The sequence below is a fragment of the Strix uralensis genome, chromosome 22 (genome assembly GCF_047716275.1).
Source record: "Strix uralensis isolate ZFMK-TIS-50842 chromosome 22, bStrUra1, whole genome shotgun sequence".
NCBI lineage: Eukaryota > Metazoa > Chordata > Aves > Strigiformes > Strigidae > Strix > Strix uralensis.
Window position 1 is genome coordinate 3,382,229 of NC_133993.1, and position 15,532 is coordinate 3,397,760.

General features: G+C 50.3%; 1 protein-coding gene and 1 long non-coding RNA gene across 33 annotated transcripts in view; both read left to right on the top strand.

Moving 5' to 3' along the window:
- The window catches only part of LOC141953550 (hydrocephalus-inducing protein homolog), a 176,786-nt gene that overhangs the window by 58,994 nt on the left and 102,260 nt on the right, over positions 1 to 15,532 (top strand). For 30 of the 32 annotated variants that reach the window (XM_074892204.1, XM_074892194.1, XM_074892195.1 and 27 more), the window contains 3 exons: positions 6,869 to 6,968; positions 11,413 to 11,531; positions 13,539 to 13,762. In XM_074892204.1, the coding sequence (XP_074748305.1) occupies positions 6,869 to 6,968; positions 11,413 to 11,531; positions 13,539 to 13,762 (443 nt within the window). Of the gene's footprint in view, positions 1 to 5,269; positions 5,323 to 6,868; positions 6,969 to 11,412; positions 11,532 to 13,538; positions 13,763 to 15,532 lie in introns of those variants that run through there. The other 2 variants (XM_074892208.1, XM_074892203.1) reach the window with 2 other exon arrangements.
- LOC141953552 (uncharacterized) lies at positions 2,741 to 4,747 on the top strand. The gene is made up of 3 exons (XR_012631928.1): positions 2,741 to 3,450; positions 3,621 to 3,696; positions 4,663 to 4,747. It is a non-coding gene; the product is annotated as an uncharacterized LOC141953552 (long non-coding RNA).

Consider the following 15,532-nt stretch of genomic DNA (forward strand, 5'->3'; position numbering starts at 1 on the left):
AGAGGAGAGGGAGGACGAGGACTTGTTACTGTTACACTGACCTTGACAAGTCATCGCTGTCCTGTCCTTGCCTGGTAGTGACTCCTCAGTGTCACGTGTGAACTCTGAGCTGATGGAGGTGGTCTTCAAGATGTCCAGGGTACGAAGGTGCTACTGTTGTTGATCCAGAGGTTGGGCCAGGAGGTAACAGTGTTGTTTGTTGCTGCAAATCTGCACCTCAGCTGGGGAACCAAGCTGTTCCCCATTCAGATGAGAGGCTACTGCAGAGCACTTTGGTTTTTGGTGGAAGGCACCATCTCCAGTGGGAGCCGTGGTCCATCCCACAGCTCCCTGTGCGTTCAGTTATTTATGGAAAGAGGCAGATGTTGGCTTTGGCACTGGCTTTCTCCTTAGTGCCCTGAGCTGACAGGATGCGCTTTGAGTGTCATTTTAGTACTTCTGTTAACAGCTCTGTCTTTTGTTTCTTTGACTGCTTTGAGCAGTGATTTCCTTCCATTGCCTTCCCCCTCTGCAAAGCAAAGCAGGTGATTTGGCCAGCAGTTGGTGGTGCCCGGCTTTTCAAGATCAGTTTTTTCTTACTCAGAATGGTGGAGATCTAGCAGATTCTCATTATTTAGGGGCTGAGGGAGGAGAAATAGGATCTGCATGTATTTATGGTTGGGCTCTTGCAGAGAGACCACTTGTGTAGCTGTGAGTCACGGTGTGCCATCCCCTCCTGTATCACCTTGCTTTATGCTGTAGCAAAGCCAGGGTACGACAGCTGGAGTGGTTGTGCTGTACCATCATACATCCACTGTCTGTATTTTATGCCACCTGCCAGTTGCAGCCTGTCTGAGGCCAGAAGCGTTAGAGCCAGAAGTGTTGCAATACCATGTTCACAGCACTGCATAGTTTTACATCTGTCCTGGTTACCATCCATGGTGGTTCTCCATGCTCTGACTCAACTGCCATCCTATAGAGAACACCTAGCCCAGGGACACCGCTGGCTCCTGAGGTGCCCCGAGGCTCGGACGCATGTAGCAGTAGCCTGCAAGGGTGGGTAATGAAGCATTTCCTTTCAAGCAGCAGTTCTTTTTTCCCCTGTGGGGTAGCAGGAATGCAAGGAACCTCTTCAACAGCCTATTTGAATTTCCCAGGAGAAATAACTCACAATATTTTCTAGTTTTGTAGTCTGACACAACAGTAATGACAGGAGAAATGATGGCAGTTTCCTGGAATAGTTACATCTTTAAAGAATTTGTTTTAGCCACGGAATAAAGTGTAACTGATTATTTCTTCTTGTGCTCCACCTTTGGAGGCAAATGGTCTGGCTTACAGCTTCACTGACAATACAGGGAAGCTGTCTGTGCACATGCTGCCAAAAGTTTCCGTCCAAATATCAAAGCCTGCAGCATGGTGATTTCATATCAGGAGCTCAGGAGACTTGAGTGTATGAACTGCTGGTGCAGGTTTTCTCATGAGTGAGGATGTGAGTGCAAGGCTCCAGTAATAATGCTGCATTAGGGTTGGTCCAGAGGGCTGTGCTGATGCACAGAAAAGGATGGTTTTTTACCAGTGCCTAGGCTTGTTTCTTCTGGAGCCGTAGAGGAGTCTCATCTGCCCATGCCTTGGGCTCCAGCAGCACTTCAGATGTATGGAGGGATGTCCCTTGTCGGGATCTCGGTGCGTCACTGGATGGCTTCCTGGAGCATGGCAAGACTCAGCCCTGGCAAGGGCGTTTGTGTGCTGCACTCTCGTCTGTTTAGGTTGTAAAAGAAGGAATGACATCGGCCTAAAGCTTTAGGCTCCCTCACGCACTAGTTAATTATAGACTGTCCAGAGAAATCCCAGCAATGCTGCAGCAATGACTGTGGTCTTGGCAGTGCTGAGCAAATTGTCCCACCAGGGACTTGGCCGCTCTGAATAACGGCTGCAGGGACTCATTTCCCCTCCCTTGCTGTTTGGAGGCGTACACTTGCGGTGTTCTCCCAGGTTCTTGCTGAAGCTGTGGGTTTTTCTGCAGTGGAAGTTCACCGCTTCGATGTTCAGTTTAGGTTATCTTCGGCCAGGATCAAATTCTAGTGCCAGACAAACGCCACGCAGGTACTGACCCAGCTTCGGTTCTCCTTCCGACAGCAACGGTGATGTGGGAGTGGCAGGAGGCTGGGGCAGCTAGGGCTTTCTGTGCCATGAGTAGTGTCTCCTGTCCCCCGTGGAGAGCAGCAGGCAGCCGGAGCAGGTTGCAAAGCCCTGATACTGCTCTCCTGCCTTCTGTGCCCACTTGCCCGTAAGCAGAGAAAGCCTTGGGCAGTGAGTCCCGGCTGGGGTGACAGGGCCTCGCCTTTGTTTGTGAGCTGGTTTCCAAATATCTTCTGCAAAGATGAAGTCAGGCAGGGTTTTCTCTCCAGGAGCTGCTCTGAGATGTCCTGCTGGGCGCAAGCCCTGGCACCCAGCAGGAGGCAGGGTATCGCTGCTGGCCCTGCCAGCGTCCAGGTACCTGGTGCCTGTTAGATGTGTAGGGGCTGCTGGGGACAGGGCTTAGCTGGGGACAAGGGCTTCGTGGGGACAGGTCCCAGGGTGGAGAGGGAAAGGACAGTGAAGCAGACTTGATTGCACAAGGCAGTTTTGTGGCAAGAGGAATTGTCCCCTGAGGACAGGGTAAGTGTGGGCAATGTTGTCCCAAATCCCAAACCAGGTTAATCCAGAGCTGCACAGACTGGAAGGGGCAGCTCCATGGGGCAGCTCTTGGTATCCAGCTCAGTGTCTTCAGGGAGCCCAGGGCCTGTACAGAGACTGCTCTCTGGACTAGGAGATAGCATGTACCTGGGGCTGGTACACCACGGGTATGGTGTGAGGACTATCAGAGGTTTTTAGGTTACTCTGGGGAGGAGGGGTATCCTCACTGCCTGCCTTTGACACAAAGCTCAGGTGTCCCAGGTTGGTGGAGAGCCTGGGATGTTCAGCTTCTTCATTCAAGGAGAATGTCGGCTTTGTAGCCTGAGGCTCCCTGTAGATGATCCAAATCAGGTAACTAATGTTTATAAGTGTGAATACTCCCACATCTCTCCTGAACACTTGGGCCTTGAAGATTCAGCCCTTATTCTTTCTGTTTGTTGGGACCTCCTTGGAGAAGCTGGGGCTGACAGTGCTGCCCTGCCACTGAGGAGCTCCTGGATGGTTTTCGCTGTGCTGAGAGGAGCATTGGAAGTACCACAGAAGCCTGGATGGACTCTGCGGAGGGTGAAAGCCTTGCTGTGCTTCCATTTCTGTATGCTGTAAAACGGGGAAGTGGAATTTACTGAAATGTTTTCTTATGAAGTTCTCTTTCTGTTACCTCCTCCCTGCTGTAGTCACAATGTCTCCCTGTGTGTACAGCCCTGCAGTTGGGATCGTTGCTGTGCAAGTTGTATTAGGGGCTCTGGCATGCAGAGGATCAGTCTGGCTGGCTGCCAGAGCTTGCTGGGGGAACAGGTAAGTTTGCCATCCTAGTCCTGTTCACCCAAAGCCGGACAGTGACCAGAGCAGGGCGGGTGGTGTGGGTGCAGCTCGTAGCAAGACAGAGCTGCCACGAGCATCAAGCGCCGACTGTTTCTGATCTCCCACTCTTGTCCCTGCTTTCTGGCTCTGCACCACCTTCCTAGGTCCCCTGCCCTGTCAAGTCTGTCCCTGTCCCTGCCTCCGTGATGCATTGCTGTTCCTGTGCTCCAGATCAGTGGGGTAAGATCACCGTGTCGGTTATATTTCTGTCGCAGATGTGCTGGCCTTGGAGTTCATCGAATCCCAAAGTTGGCTAAACACTCAGCTAGAAAAGTGTGCTGTTGTTAGATGCATATTCATCAGGCCAACAGTTCTTTTTTATTTTCTTCCTTTCCTGCTTAGCTTCATTTTTGCTTATGAATTGTGTCACACTTACCTCTGTTAACAGGAGATGTGTTGCCTCTGTCAGTCTCTGAGTCAACCAAACTGCCCCGAGGTGTCTGCAGGGCCAGCATATCTGACTGTGCCATGTTAAATAGACCCCTGAATACCCTCGGCTTGTGATCCAGCAGAAGGCAGGAGCCAGAGGCAAAACAGTGCTTTTTGCACAGTCTGAAAGACTGATACTCCGTGTTAGGCTCAAAGTTGTTTGTTTTCTGGCCTTGGTGGAAGGAAGGATGCTCTCTGAGTTTCCCAGGAATGATTTGCCTCTGAGACCTTGTTCTTGTTCGTATGAGCTCTGCTTTAGAGCAGTCAGTGTTGCACTAAACGATGACGTGGTGTAAAATCTAATGCTGTTTTTTCAGATAGATCACAAAGTCTTTCAAGAAATAACACAGTCGTAGCAAATCAGATGCTCAGTTTATGGTGGGCATCGTCTGTCTGACAGCCAGCACAAACTCTAAGCTGCCTGCCCCTGGTAATCCGGCTGTGCACAGCCCTTGTCAGCCTGATGGCAGAACTACAGTCAAATCCTGGCATCAGTTTTCAGGCTCAGTCTTGCTGGTCCTGTCCTGTCTCATTCAAATACCTTCTCCCAAGTTTGCTGCCTGGCACGTGAGGCTCTACAGAGCCAATGGAGTGATCTGGGTGGCTGTTCTGAAATGGGGCTCACTTCATTCCTACACGTTGCTGGACTTCCCTCCCTTTCACTGCCCCCCTGTGTTTTTAAGGCTCAGGATGTGCTCTTCTCCCCTGCATCTGTAGATGAAGACCTGGAGCATGACCACTGCTCTCGGCGTCTCAGCAGGGAGTGTTTGCGTAGCTGATGGTGCTGGTCAGCCTGGCGAGGCACCGTTTGCCGTGCAGGAACCGAATGGGGGCTGTCTGCAGCTCTCTGGGCAGAGGAGCACAGCAGCTGGAGGATCAAACGGCACCGCTGGGCAGCTCAGCCCGTGCTGCACCCTTTGAGGGGCAGCGCAGAACGCCGTGAGCTGAGCAGCGTGCTCAGCTACAGCTGCGGGGCTCGGAGCAAAGGCAAGCAGCTGCCTAGTGCATCCCCCTCCCAGGGACGGTCTGCCCAGGGTGAGACCACTGGATTCAGTCTGCTGAACACACAGCGAGCAGCTGGGTGATGGGCACCGGTGAGTTATTAGACTCTAGTTAGCCAGGCCAGGGAAATCTGTCATCGGAGTGTTTCTTCTCAGTGGCTTGGCTGAGGCAAGCTCCAGCTGTCGTAGCAGAGCTTATGTTGTTGGGTGCACCCCAAATGCTTTTATTCCTGTCAATCCAAGACAACTCTCCAGGTGCTTGTGAGCCTCTGCAGCATCCCTATGGGGCCCGAGGGATCTGGTGTCTGCCACGCTGACTGGGGGTTACGGGTTGATGTCCCCTGTTTGCTTCCTCAAGCGGACGTGTTGTCACATAGTAAGGCTTCATCTTTGTGCAGTCGCTTGTGGACATGAAGTACATTTGATCTGGCAAATGTGTTTGCTCTAGGTTTTGAGAAGAGTCCAAGTGACTTTATTCTTTCAGACTTCCCTTATTGCTTTTATTGGTTTTTGATCGAGTTGGTTTTTGAAACAGTTTACCTGTTCTTCCCTCTGTTCCGTTGACTCTGAGCAGGCTGTGCATTAGGGAATTATTTGCAGCTGCAGCCCAATAACTCACCATGTCATAGCTCTTCCATTTTTGTGGGGGCTGTCCTTTGAGCTATAGTCAACGGCAAGTATTACAGTTATCTAATATTTATGCTGCAGGAGTGCTGGAGGCTCCACTCAGTTCAAGGCTCTTCTGGACAAAGTAGCGAGGATACCCAGCAGCATGCAGAATCACAGCCTCACTTTGTTGATAGAAAAAGAGCTCTGTTCGTCTCCTTCTATAAGCTGAATTTTTCCTTCCTTGTAGAGTATTACTACAGTTGTCAGAGGTGCCTATATTTATGTCAACAAATACACAAAGAAACATTTGTAATGCTAGGGGTTCAGGGGATGTAAGTGGTGTCTTTGTTTAAACCCGTTGCAAGAAGTGTGAGCCTTCAGAAACCAGACACGCCTCCGAAACTGTGCGACAAGGCTCCCTGGGACTGAGCGCCAGTGCCAGGACTCTTTGGGCGAGAAGCAGAGAGAGAAGACCCCGAGGAAGCAGCAGAGAGTTGCAGACACACTGGTAGCATGGCCCAGACTTAAATCCCTGAGCAAGAGCATGACACGGAAAAGAGGCTGTTGGTTGAAGGAGGTGTGGAGCTGTAAGCAAATCCCGCCTCTTCTTGTCTGAGCCTGTGTTCAGGGAAACAGGAGTGTGTGCACCTTGCAGAGAGAAACAGGATGCATCTGTCTCTCAATCCCTTTCCCAGATCATCCGTCAGCTGGAGGAGCCTGCGTGCTGGCTGGCTGCTCACGGCTCGGGGCAGAAGCAGCTGTCAGCGGGCAGGAGCCTGTTCTTCTTTTATCCCCAGGCAGGAGGGCCCGTTCTGCTTGGTGCTGAGTGCCCCCACTCACCACAGTACGTTAAATACTTACGTGCATGTACAGGTGAAGGGCATAAGAGGCAGCACCTTCGTAACTAAGAATGGAAAATTCTATTTGATTTGTTAAATCTCTCCTGATCTGAGTAAAAGTCATCATGTAGCCATAGTGCTACAGGGATATACGGGAAGGTTTGGAGGCGAGAGGGACCTTTTTCTTAACTGGCTGATACCTCTGGAGAAATCCTACTTGATTCGATGGAGCATGAGCCAGTTTGGTTGCTTCATTATAGCCCTAATTTAACAAAATGCCTCTACCAGATGCCAGTAAAGGTAAGAGACTTAGAAAGTTTTTTTGCAGCTGCTTCCAAACCCCCATAAATTTTTTTGATAAGTGTTGCTTGTTCCCTGCTCTTCATTGATGCTCTAAATAAAGGCTACAGGGCTGTGGTTGAAAACAAGAAATGTGACGTTTGAAGATAAATGGTTTGCTGTTTCCTGTTTCAGGAGGGAGATATCTGGCCAAATTCCTCAGCTGAAATTAATGTGATCTTTAGACCCCGAGAAGCCAGAGTCTATCAACAAACGGTCTACTGCGACATCTCAGGTACGGCTCTGTTCTCCTGCTTCTGTTGCCCACAGTGGAGGCGCAAGTAGTCTTGCAGCCCACTCGGTTCTCGTGTAGTTGGTAGGAAGGGTCAGTGGTCAGTGGGGGGCTGGCACATGCCCACGGTCCCTGCGGTTTCCAGGTGGTCTCCTGTCCAAGGCCAGCCCTCAGGATGTGTGGCTACAAGCCTGGATCGCTGATCCCAGAACAACCAAGGCAGTGAAGGGGTAAGTTTTCATGCCATGGGTTTGCCAGCATTTGCTCTGCTGTCAGGTGCCTGTAGAGGCCAAAGAGCTACAGAGCTGAACAGCTTCAGTGGATGAGCACCATGTCCCTGTAGACCATTTGCCTCCAGGAGGCGTCTTTATTACACGGATGCATCATCAGACTCCTGAGGTGGTAGGAGCTGAGTTACAAATGTGCTTCCAGACCCTGGATCCCCTCTCTCTACCCCGACGCTGCCAGACCTTGGGTGGCTGAGCCCTGCTGAGCACAGGCTGTCTGCAGAAGGACCACCTCTGGCCAGCACCTGGGAATTGTCACCTTGTGGCTCTGAGTCTGTGGTGCCTCTGGGTACATTGCGCAGGGCTTGCAGTACTCAGCGGGGTGATCGCCCTCCCTGGAAATCAGAGTCTGAGCAGTCTGCTAGGCAAGCTTTATGCTCATCCTGTCTTACAGAAGTGCCATCATGTCTTTTGCTGGGAGCAGTTATCTCTGCCCCCCCTGAGCTGTACCGTCTCTGCCCTGGGAGAGGTGATGGCTTTGCTGTGCTAGCACGGGGCAGGGAATGCCTGCAGCAGGCTGCGGGGTTCGGGTGACCTCGCCCTTCCTCTCTGTCTCTGCGTGGTGCTGCTTAAGGTGTTTTTCAAGACTGGGAGAGCACTGTCAGACTTCCATCCAGGGAACATTAGGGTTTTTCCCCATCAAAGAGGAAGAGGTGCGAGGCCCGTGGTCCTCCAGCAGCCAGGCACGTGTTCTGGAGTGTCCTGAAGTCACTAACCCAGCTGCTTTGTTGCTCTCCTTACCGCTCTGAGCTGAGGGATGCAAATGTCATGAAACAGCTTTTTATTTATACTGTAATTGCGCAGGGTTTAGTTGGCAAATGCCACCTACAGTCATTACTCAGGGCTTGTGTTAACAAAGTGTCTTCCTGCCCACCAGCTGCAGTTGCTAGAGCTGTGGAAGGAAAGGATTGATTTAAAAAGTTGCTCCCAAGGGATTCCTCGCTCAGTGCTGTGCTCCTGGCTCTGGGATTTTTGCTCTGGTGATGGGGCTGTCCGTCATTTTGCTGCAGGCGTCTCCAGGGGTTGTGCCAGGAGAGCGTTTTTTTTGTGGAGAAGTAGGAAAACTACTTGCATGTAACCCTTGAGCTGCTCTGAGAGTTACAGGAAACAGAGCTGGGCAAATGATCTGTGTTTAGAGAGAGAAGCCTGCTCTTGAAAAGGTCCTGATGGGCCCTTGGGAGAACTTAACTCCCCCACTGGCTCCTTGGAAGAGGACCTCAAGGAGGTCATTTAAATGATGCACCTAGCTCCCTCCCTTACAAACCAGAGCTGATCCGCTGTATTATCAGGGTGGAAACTGTCCCAGAGTCAAGGTCCCTGAGTGCAAGAAGAGTTTAAAGAAGAAAACAGTGATCTTTAACTAGAGTCAGTTAACTTTGCTTCTTGATTCCTCTAAGAAGCGTGACTGCCTTCCTCATGCATGTGCATGCCAGTCACAAATCCCTTTGGAGGAGCGTTTGCAGAGGGTGTGTGTCCCTTCTGGGACGCTTGGGAGCTTTGCCCCAGTGCAGCCCTGTGAGTTGTGCAGCTGGATCTCATGCCCCACTGGAAAGGGGCTTTGCTGGCCTCCACTTTTTGCAGGTGCCTCCATGAATTGCTTAGCAGATGCTTCTGCATGCAGTGATTTACAGAACTAATCAGCACTGTGCAACTTGCAGAGCTGGCAGTTAAGTGGTTTGAAATTTGCCCTCGGCAAATATTTAATCTCAAAATGAACTTTCTTAGTTATTCATGCAAATGAAGCTGTGGCTCTTGAGTGCTGGAAGGAAGCACATGGTGGGGGCTCTGACACCTAAAATTCAGTTTTAGGTTTGTCTGCACACAGAACTGTATTGGGTTACACCTTACTTTCTTTAGCCACTCTTGCAGGGAGAAGTAAAATCCCAAGTGATGATCACTCCCTTACCTTGTGACAGAACTGTCCTGCATCATGTAACACTGTTTATTGATGCGGTCAGATGACACTCATGTTCAAAACCAGTTACAAAGGACGGGGACATTCTGTGAACAAGCAACTGAGTGTCAGAAAGCAGCAGAAGTTAAGGACTTTGGCAGCAAAGCCCCATGCTGTTGGGCCACCTACACCCTATTTATTTGAAAGCGAGGCAGCAGTGCCACCCTGTGCACCCTGTGACGTGCCACTGCGTTATTCCTACTGAGATCCCAGTGCTTGCTCCACAGCACCAGGTGTGGGGTTGGGACTGAGGACAAGGAGGCTGTAGCCCCTCCATGCCCTTGGCTTGTGTGCTCAGGGACTTGTTATGGGGGGAGTGTCACAGGGCCACAGCCCAGCTGTAGCCAGGCCTTGGGCAAAGGCTGGGTGCTCCTGGAAGCCCCAGCTCCTAGCAAAGAGGAGGGCCTACTCTCTCTTTTCCCCTCTCAGCTCTCCTGAATGCTGCCTGCAGTTTAGTCTGCTCCTCCTCCTTTGGGAAGAGCCCGCTCTGCGGTTCACCTGGAAGGAGGAAGAGCAACATTTCTGGGATTTCCTAAAGTTTCAAGTTCAATGTAGGGGTAGAAGGAAGGATGGTTTCCAGAGACCTTCTGGAGAGGATGAGGACCTACTGCAGAATGGGAAGAACTGCCACTGATTTTTTGATTGCAGTGGCCATGGGATGTGTGTTTCGGCATGATCATGGACAAAAGCTTGTCACTTGGAAATCTTTGCCATTTCCTAAGAGCTTCCATGGTTTAGACCTAGAGATTTAATGAAAATTAAGCCACATGTGATGCAAGGTAGCATCACATCTTTTGACAGGTAGCACCCAATACTGTCTCTTTTATGGTGTCTATGAAATAGAAATACACAGCCCTCCAATTAATGCCTGAGCTGTGCAACCTAACTCTCATCTCTGCTATCAGCTGGGCTTTGTCTGGATCCACTTAAAAAATGTTGAATTCAACAAAAGCTCCCTTGCTCTTCCTTTCTGGCTTGGACATTATCAAACATCCTCATTCCATGGTTGCAAGATCAGAAAGTCAGCAATCATTGAAAGGGCTGTTCCCAGGAGAGTTTTTTCAAGTTGTGATCTAGTCACTGTGTTGTCCCACCTGGGCTGCTCTTTGCAATAGGAAGTAGTTTTGGACATTCTGGAATAACTATGCAGCAGATAAAAAAAATCAACCTTCAATCCCTAATCTTTAATTAATGGTGAGCATTAAACAAAAGGACAGAGGAATATTTTTGCACAAAAGCTACACTGAAGGTTAGATACAACTTCTGGGCCTTTCTTTTTTTCCTTGTGCTACTCACTTTCTGTGCAGAGTAGGATGGGATGGCAGGGAGACCCAAGCCGAAACTGGAGCTAGGGTTCAGGCACTTGAGGCTGCTGCAGTGGTTCAGAACATCCTTCAGACTGAGAGATCCCACACTGTCATCTTAGCAGGCTTACGGAAGAAAATGAGCACCTTAGAGTTCAGCTATAAGCCCTGCAGTCTCAGTTCCTTTGCAGCAAGGGGTGTGTGCATTAGCAGTATGTTGATGGCTTTGACCTCAGCAGTGAGGTTTTCCATAACTGTTCAGCGTGCTTCAGGTAAGGTGTCTTTACAAAGCTGAGCTCTTGGTATCATGGTGGGCACAGGTGAGTGCTTCTCTCTGGAGATCACAAAGCCCTGTCTTATTTAGGTGCCGCTGCAGGAGGGGAGCCCTGGGCACGGAGCTGTGTGTCAGGCACGGGCAGTGGCTGAGCTGCTCTGCCTGCTGGAGGCAGCTCTCAGACGTGCATACTGCCCTTAGCAGGGAGCTTCGCCTTGCCTGGGCTCGTACTTCTTGGCTCCTGTGCTCTTGTCTCCGATTGCATTGGTATAGATGGCGTATTTTTATCTTCAGTTCTGTTTCATGAGCTTTGTGCCTTCACTGAATGGATTTCAGAGCTCATCTAAGCACATGGGAAGAAATTCAGAGATTGTGTTTTAAACTCAGCATCGCTTTTTCCGGGTGCAAACTGATGGCTAAATGAGAAACCAGCCCGAGGGGTTGGTTAGAAATTAGAAGCCAGCCCCAAGACATGTCTCCTGAGGGAAGGGAAGAGTCCTGTATCTCCTCCTGGAGCACCTAGAGCTGGTCCCATCCAGCCCCAAGTCAGGGAGTAGCACTGAGGCAGCCTGGACAGTCCAGGACAACAGAGGGAATTACTGTACTGAAGTGGAAATCTCTTCCCCAGGCCGCGAGACCAGGCTGCCCCTGTGCATCAAAGGGGAAGGCATAGGGCCTCGGCTCCGCTTCAGCTTTGAGCAGCTGGACATCGGGAAGGTTTTTGTTGGATTAGAGCACAGCTATGAGGTGAGCAGTCGGGATTCTGAGGGGCTGGGGGGATCCTGATGGCTCCCAGGGCAGCAGTGAGCCTCGTGGACCTGTGGGATTTCTGGCAACTCGGGTCATTGTGAGCAGGGACTATCTGACATACTAGTCAAATCTGGGGGCTTTCCCAGAATCTGGATACTTCTGATGGGATCTGAAAGGTGCATATGTTGTTTGTGAAGTCTTAATCCCTGCTTTTTGGCAGCCTTCCTTGGAGACCAGCTGGGAGGCTTCATGTGAAAAAATACCCCCTTGACACATGAAAGCAACTCTGGGACAAAAAGATAAATATTCAGAGGCTTTTGTTTCATCCCTGGATGCAATGCACCTTTGTACCCGGGCTGTTAAAAAGCAGCTGGAACAAATTTACTGTGTTTGAACTCCAGTCCACTGCAGCCAGTTTTCAGTTAAGTGCGTGCTGCCGGTTCCTGGGAGTTGGAGGAAAGCTGTGCAGCCTCTGGCTCAGAGCTGTGTCCTGCAACGGGACTGGGAGTGCTTTCCCTTGCTGACCGGTCTCTCGCCACTCTTCAGATTTGCTGCATCTCTATGAAGAGCAAAGCATTTCTGGAAATGAAGCAAAGGAACTTCCTACATATTTGCCTCCCCCTGTCAATGGTGTCAAGTCTTCCACAAAAAAATAAGATAGGGCAACTGAAAGAGGTAGAAAATGAGGCAATACTTTCAAAAGCTTGACTGTGGCAGGGAAGGACACATTAAGGTGTTTTCTTACCAAAATATTGTGCTCTCTATGCATTTGTAATGGGGATACTTTATTGATTCTCTATCACTTTATTATTTTCATGACTTGAGAAGATGTGACTAAGTAGATGATACTGTTAGTGCTGTACTAAGCAGCTAGACTGGAGGTAAACCTCAGCTCAGCGTTGGATCCCTAAGTGCAATTTGTAACTGAGGGGTAAAAGACATGGGAGGAGAGAGTAGTTTTCAGGTTACCCTTGCAGAGCTTGAATACCGAATATTTTTAACAGCAGCTGCAAAATTAAAAAATACGGGACATCTCTCTGCTTCTGTCTCAATTTTTCTACCAGGTTTTACAAGGACAAAAATTAGGGAAAAGAAATCCAAAGCAGATAGTTAAGTCCATGGAAATGGCAGGATTTCACCCTGCAGCAATCAGAACCTTTACCGCTTTGCTTTGGGGGGGTTGTTGGTGCCTGACAGCGCGCTGGTACTCGCAGCAGCTGTGGGCATTTCTCGCCCAACATGAGAAGAGCTGACTCTCAACAAGTGCTGCGGGATTGTGTCACTTGATCGAGGCAGTAGATCTCTCAAGTGTTCAACAAAATACGGCTTCGTTCTAAATTTGCAGTTTATTCTGATAACGGTAAAGTCTTAGATGGTGGCTGTGAATATTTAGGAAAGAGAAATTCTTTGGAATAGATGGAGCTGCTGTGCACCGCACGCTCATCCTTTCCTGACACGTCTGTTTGAGCAAAGACTAAGAAAGTATCCCATTAAAGAAAAAATAAGAAACCTAAATCACATACCGTAGCAGGGTTGGGGAGTGCTTCTGAAGTTGGTTATAGTGCTGCCCTGAGGTGTCTTCTACATGCAGTAAACTTGGCTGCAGCGTGTTCTGCCCTTGGCAGGATCGGACTCGTCGGGAGCAGAATCAGTTGTGTGATGATTCACTAGTAATGCTGCAACTGCCCTTCCTTGCTCTTAGGGACAGGTCTGCATCAACTCGGTGATGCTGAGCAGCTCCTCTGCACTGCAAGTGGAAGTGGGCTGCTCTGTGTCAGTGGAATAAACCCCGAGTGACTGTTTCTATGAAGCTGTCACTGCTTTGTATGAAAAACCCAAAGGCAGAACTTGTCCTGTTGTATTTTCTTTGGCTTCTGTCAAGCAGCAGCACACAGCATCTTCTGCTTTTTACAGACGTTAATTGCTTAATCAGAAAACAAATCAGCCTTCTGTAAGAAAGGAAGATTCCTTATGTATTTCCCTTTTGCTTTCTTGCTGCTGCAGGTGGTCCTGTTTAACAAAGGAGCCATCGACGCTGTCTTCAACTTGGTCCCTCCAGCTACAGCTCTGGGCTCCTGCTTCACCTTCCTCCCCCAGGAGGGCATCATTTTGCCGGACGGGCTGCAAGTCATCCGGATCTCCTTCAGTTCCACCATCCTGGGGGAGTTCACAGAAGAATTCAGGTTCAGTGTGAATGGATCCCCTGAGCCTGTGACCTTGACTATCAGGTGAGGAGGGTTATAGGAGCTTGGTGGGCACATCTGTAGCTGTCTCTGGGTAATCATCTCCCACCTACCTCATTTTAGGATGGAACAGAGAAAAAAAGGTGTTGTCTAAGGTCTTAGTCTTGGCTTGGATCCTAGCATCCCCACACTAAGAGCCAAGGCTTTTTAGCCTTGACTCCAGTTTGAACCTTGCAGTTCAGCAGCAAATGAAGTATAATTGTCTGTGAGAGGAAATCACAGAATTGTAGAATAGTTTGTGTTGGAAGGGACCTTTAAAGGTCATTTAGTCCAACCACTCTGCAATGTGCAGGGACGTCATCAACTCGATCAGGTTGTTCAGAGCCCCGTCCAACCTGACCTTGGATGTTTCCAGGGATGGGGCATCTGCCACCGCTCTGGGCAACCTGTGCCTGTGTCTCGCCACTCTCACTGTAAAATTTTTTTCCTTTACATCTAGTCTGAATCTCTCCTCTTTAAGTTTAAAACCATTACCCCTTGTCCTATCATGACAGGTCCTACTAAAAAGCCAGTCCAAATCTTTCTTCTAAGCCCCCCTGAAGTATTGAAAGGCCACTATAAGGTCTCCCTGGAGCCTTCTCTTCTCCAAGCTGAAAAATCCCAACTCTCTCGGCCTGTCCTCACAGGAAAGGTGTTTCATCCCTCTGATCATTCTTGTGGCCTCCTCTGGACCCGCTCCAACAGGTCCATGTCTTTCGTGTGCTGTGGACCCCAGAGCTGGACACAGCACTGCAGCGGGGGGTCTCATCAGAGTGGAGTAGAGGGGCAGGATCAGCTCCCTCGACCTGCTGCCACCTGTGACCATGCCTCCTGTGCCCTCAATAGCCAGTTTAACTTTCAAAGTCTTGGGTTCCTCTGGGAAGGAGCTTTGCCTTCATGGTTGAGGCACATGGCTCTGACTTTCCAGGACACTGTTTGCACAGAATTTGGCAACGGCAGGTTCTCACACATCTCTGTGTGAGGGCCCCAGGGCTTTAAGTGACTACCCATGCTGGAAAGCAGTTTGACTGGAGGTGGTACAGGAAAGGTGTGGAGATGCCTGCTGCCCAGTCCGGGTACCCAGGAGCTGGAGTGACTCCTTCCTACAGGTAGCTCATTCGCCCTTGGGCCACCACAGACAGCGGGATGGCATCAGCTTTGGACGGTAGATGGCCTGGGCCACCCCCCCTGAACACACAGCAAGGCCAGCAGGGCTTTGGGGATGGGCCAGCCTGGGTGACTGCAGCAGAGGCAGTGTTTTTAAAATCCTCTGTTAATAATCCATCCCAAATGGGTAGCAGCAGCCTCAGCATCATCTCTCATGCTCATGGGCTGGGACAAGCTGTCCTCTGTGCAGCCAGCGCTGTGGTACCTCCTCTCTGCAGCCAGAGCAGTGCTGACGCGGGAGACGGGGAGCTCTGCAGCAGGTGTTGTCACACAGACTCGGGTATCATCCCGTGGGCTGGTGCCACGGCAAGAGATAATCCCCACCAAGCAAAGGGGAGAAGGGGGGAAAAAAAGGTGATGATAGGAGAGGCAAAGCTCACTTCTCAGGACTGCAGCAGCATGCAAACTTGTCCCAGCTGGTCTTTAACCACGGGCTGGCGGGATGACGTGGTGTAGGCAGGAAGGCTGGTGCTGGGTGCTCTGGAGCTGTGGGGCTGGCTGTGCCTCCTCAGCAACCAGCCTCCTGGGCTGCTGCTGCTGGGAGGCACTAGACAAAGGCAGTAAAGCAATGGGAGGAATCTGTGGTTGATTTTACCAATAAGGTGAGGG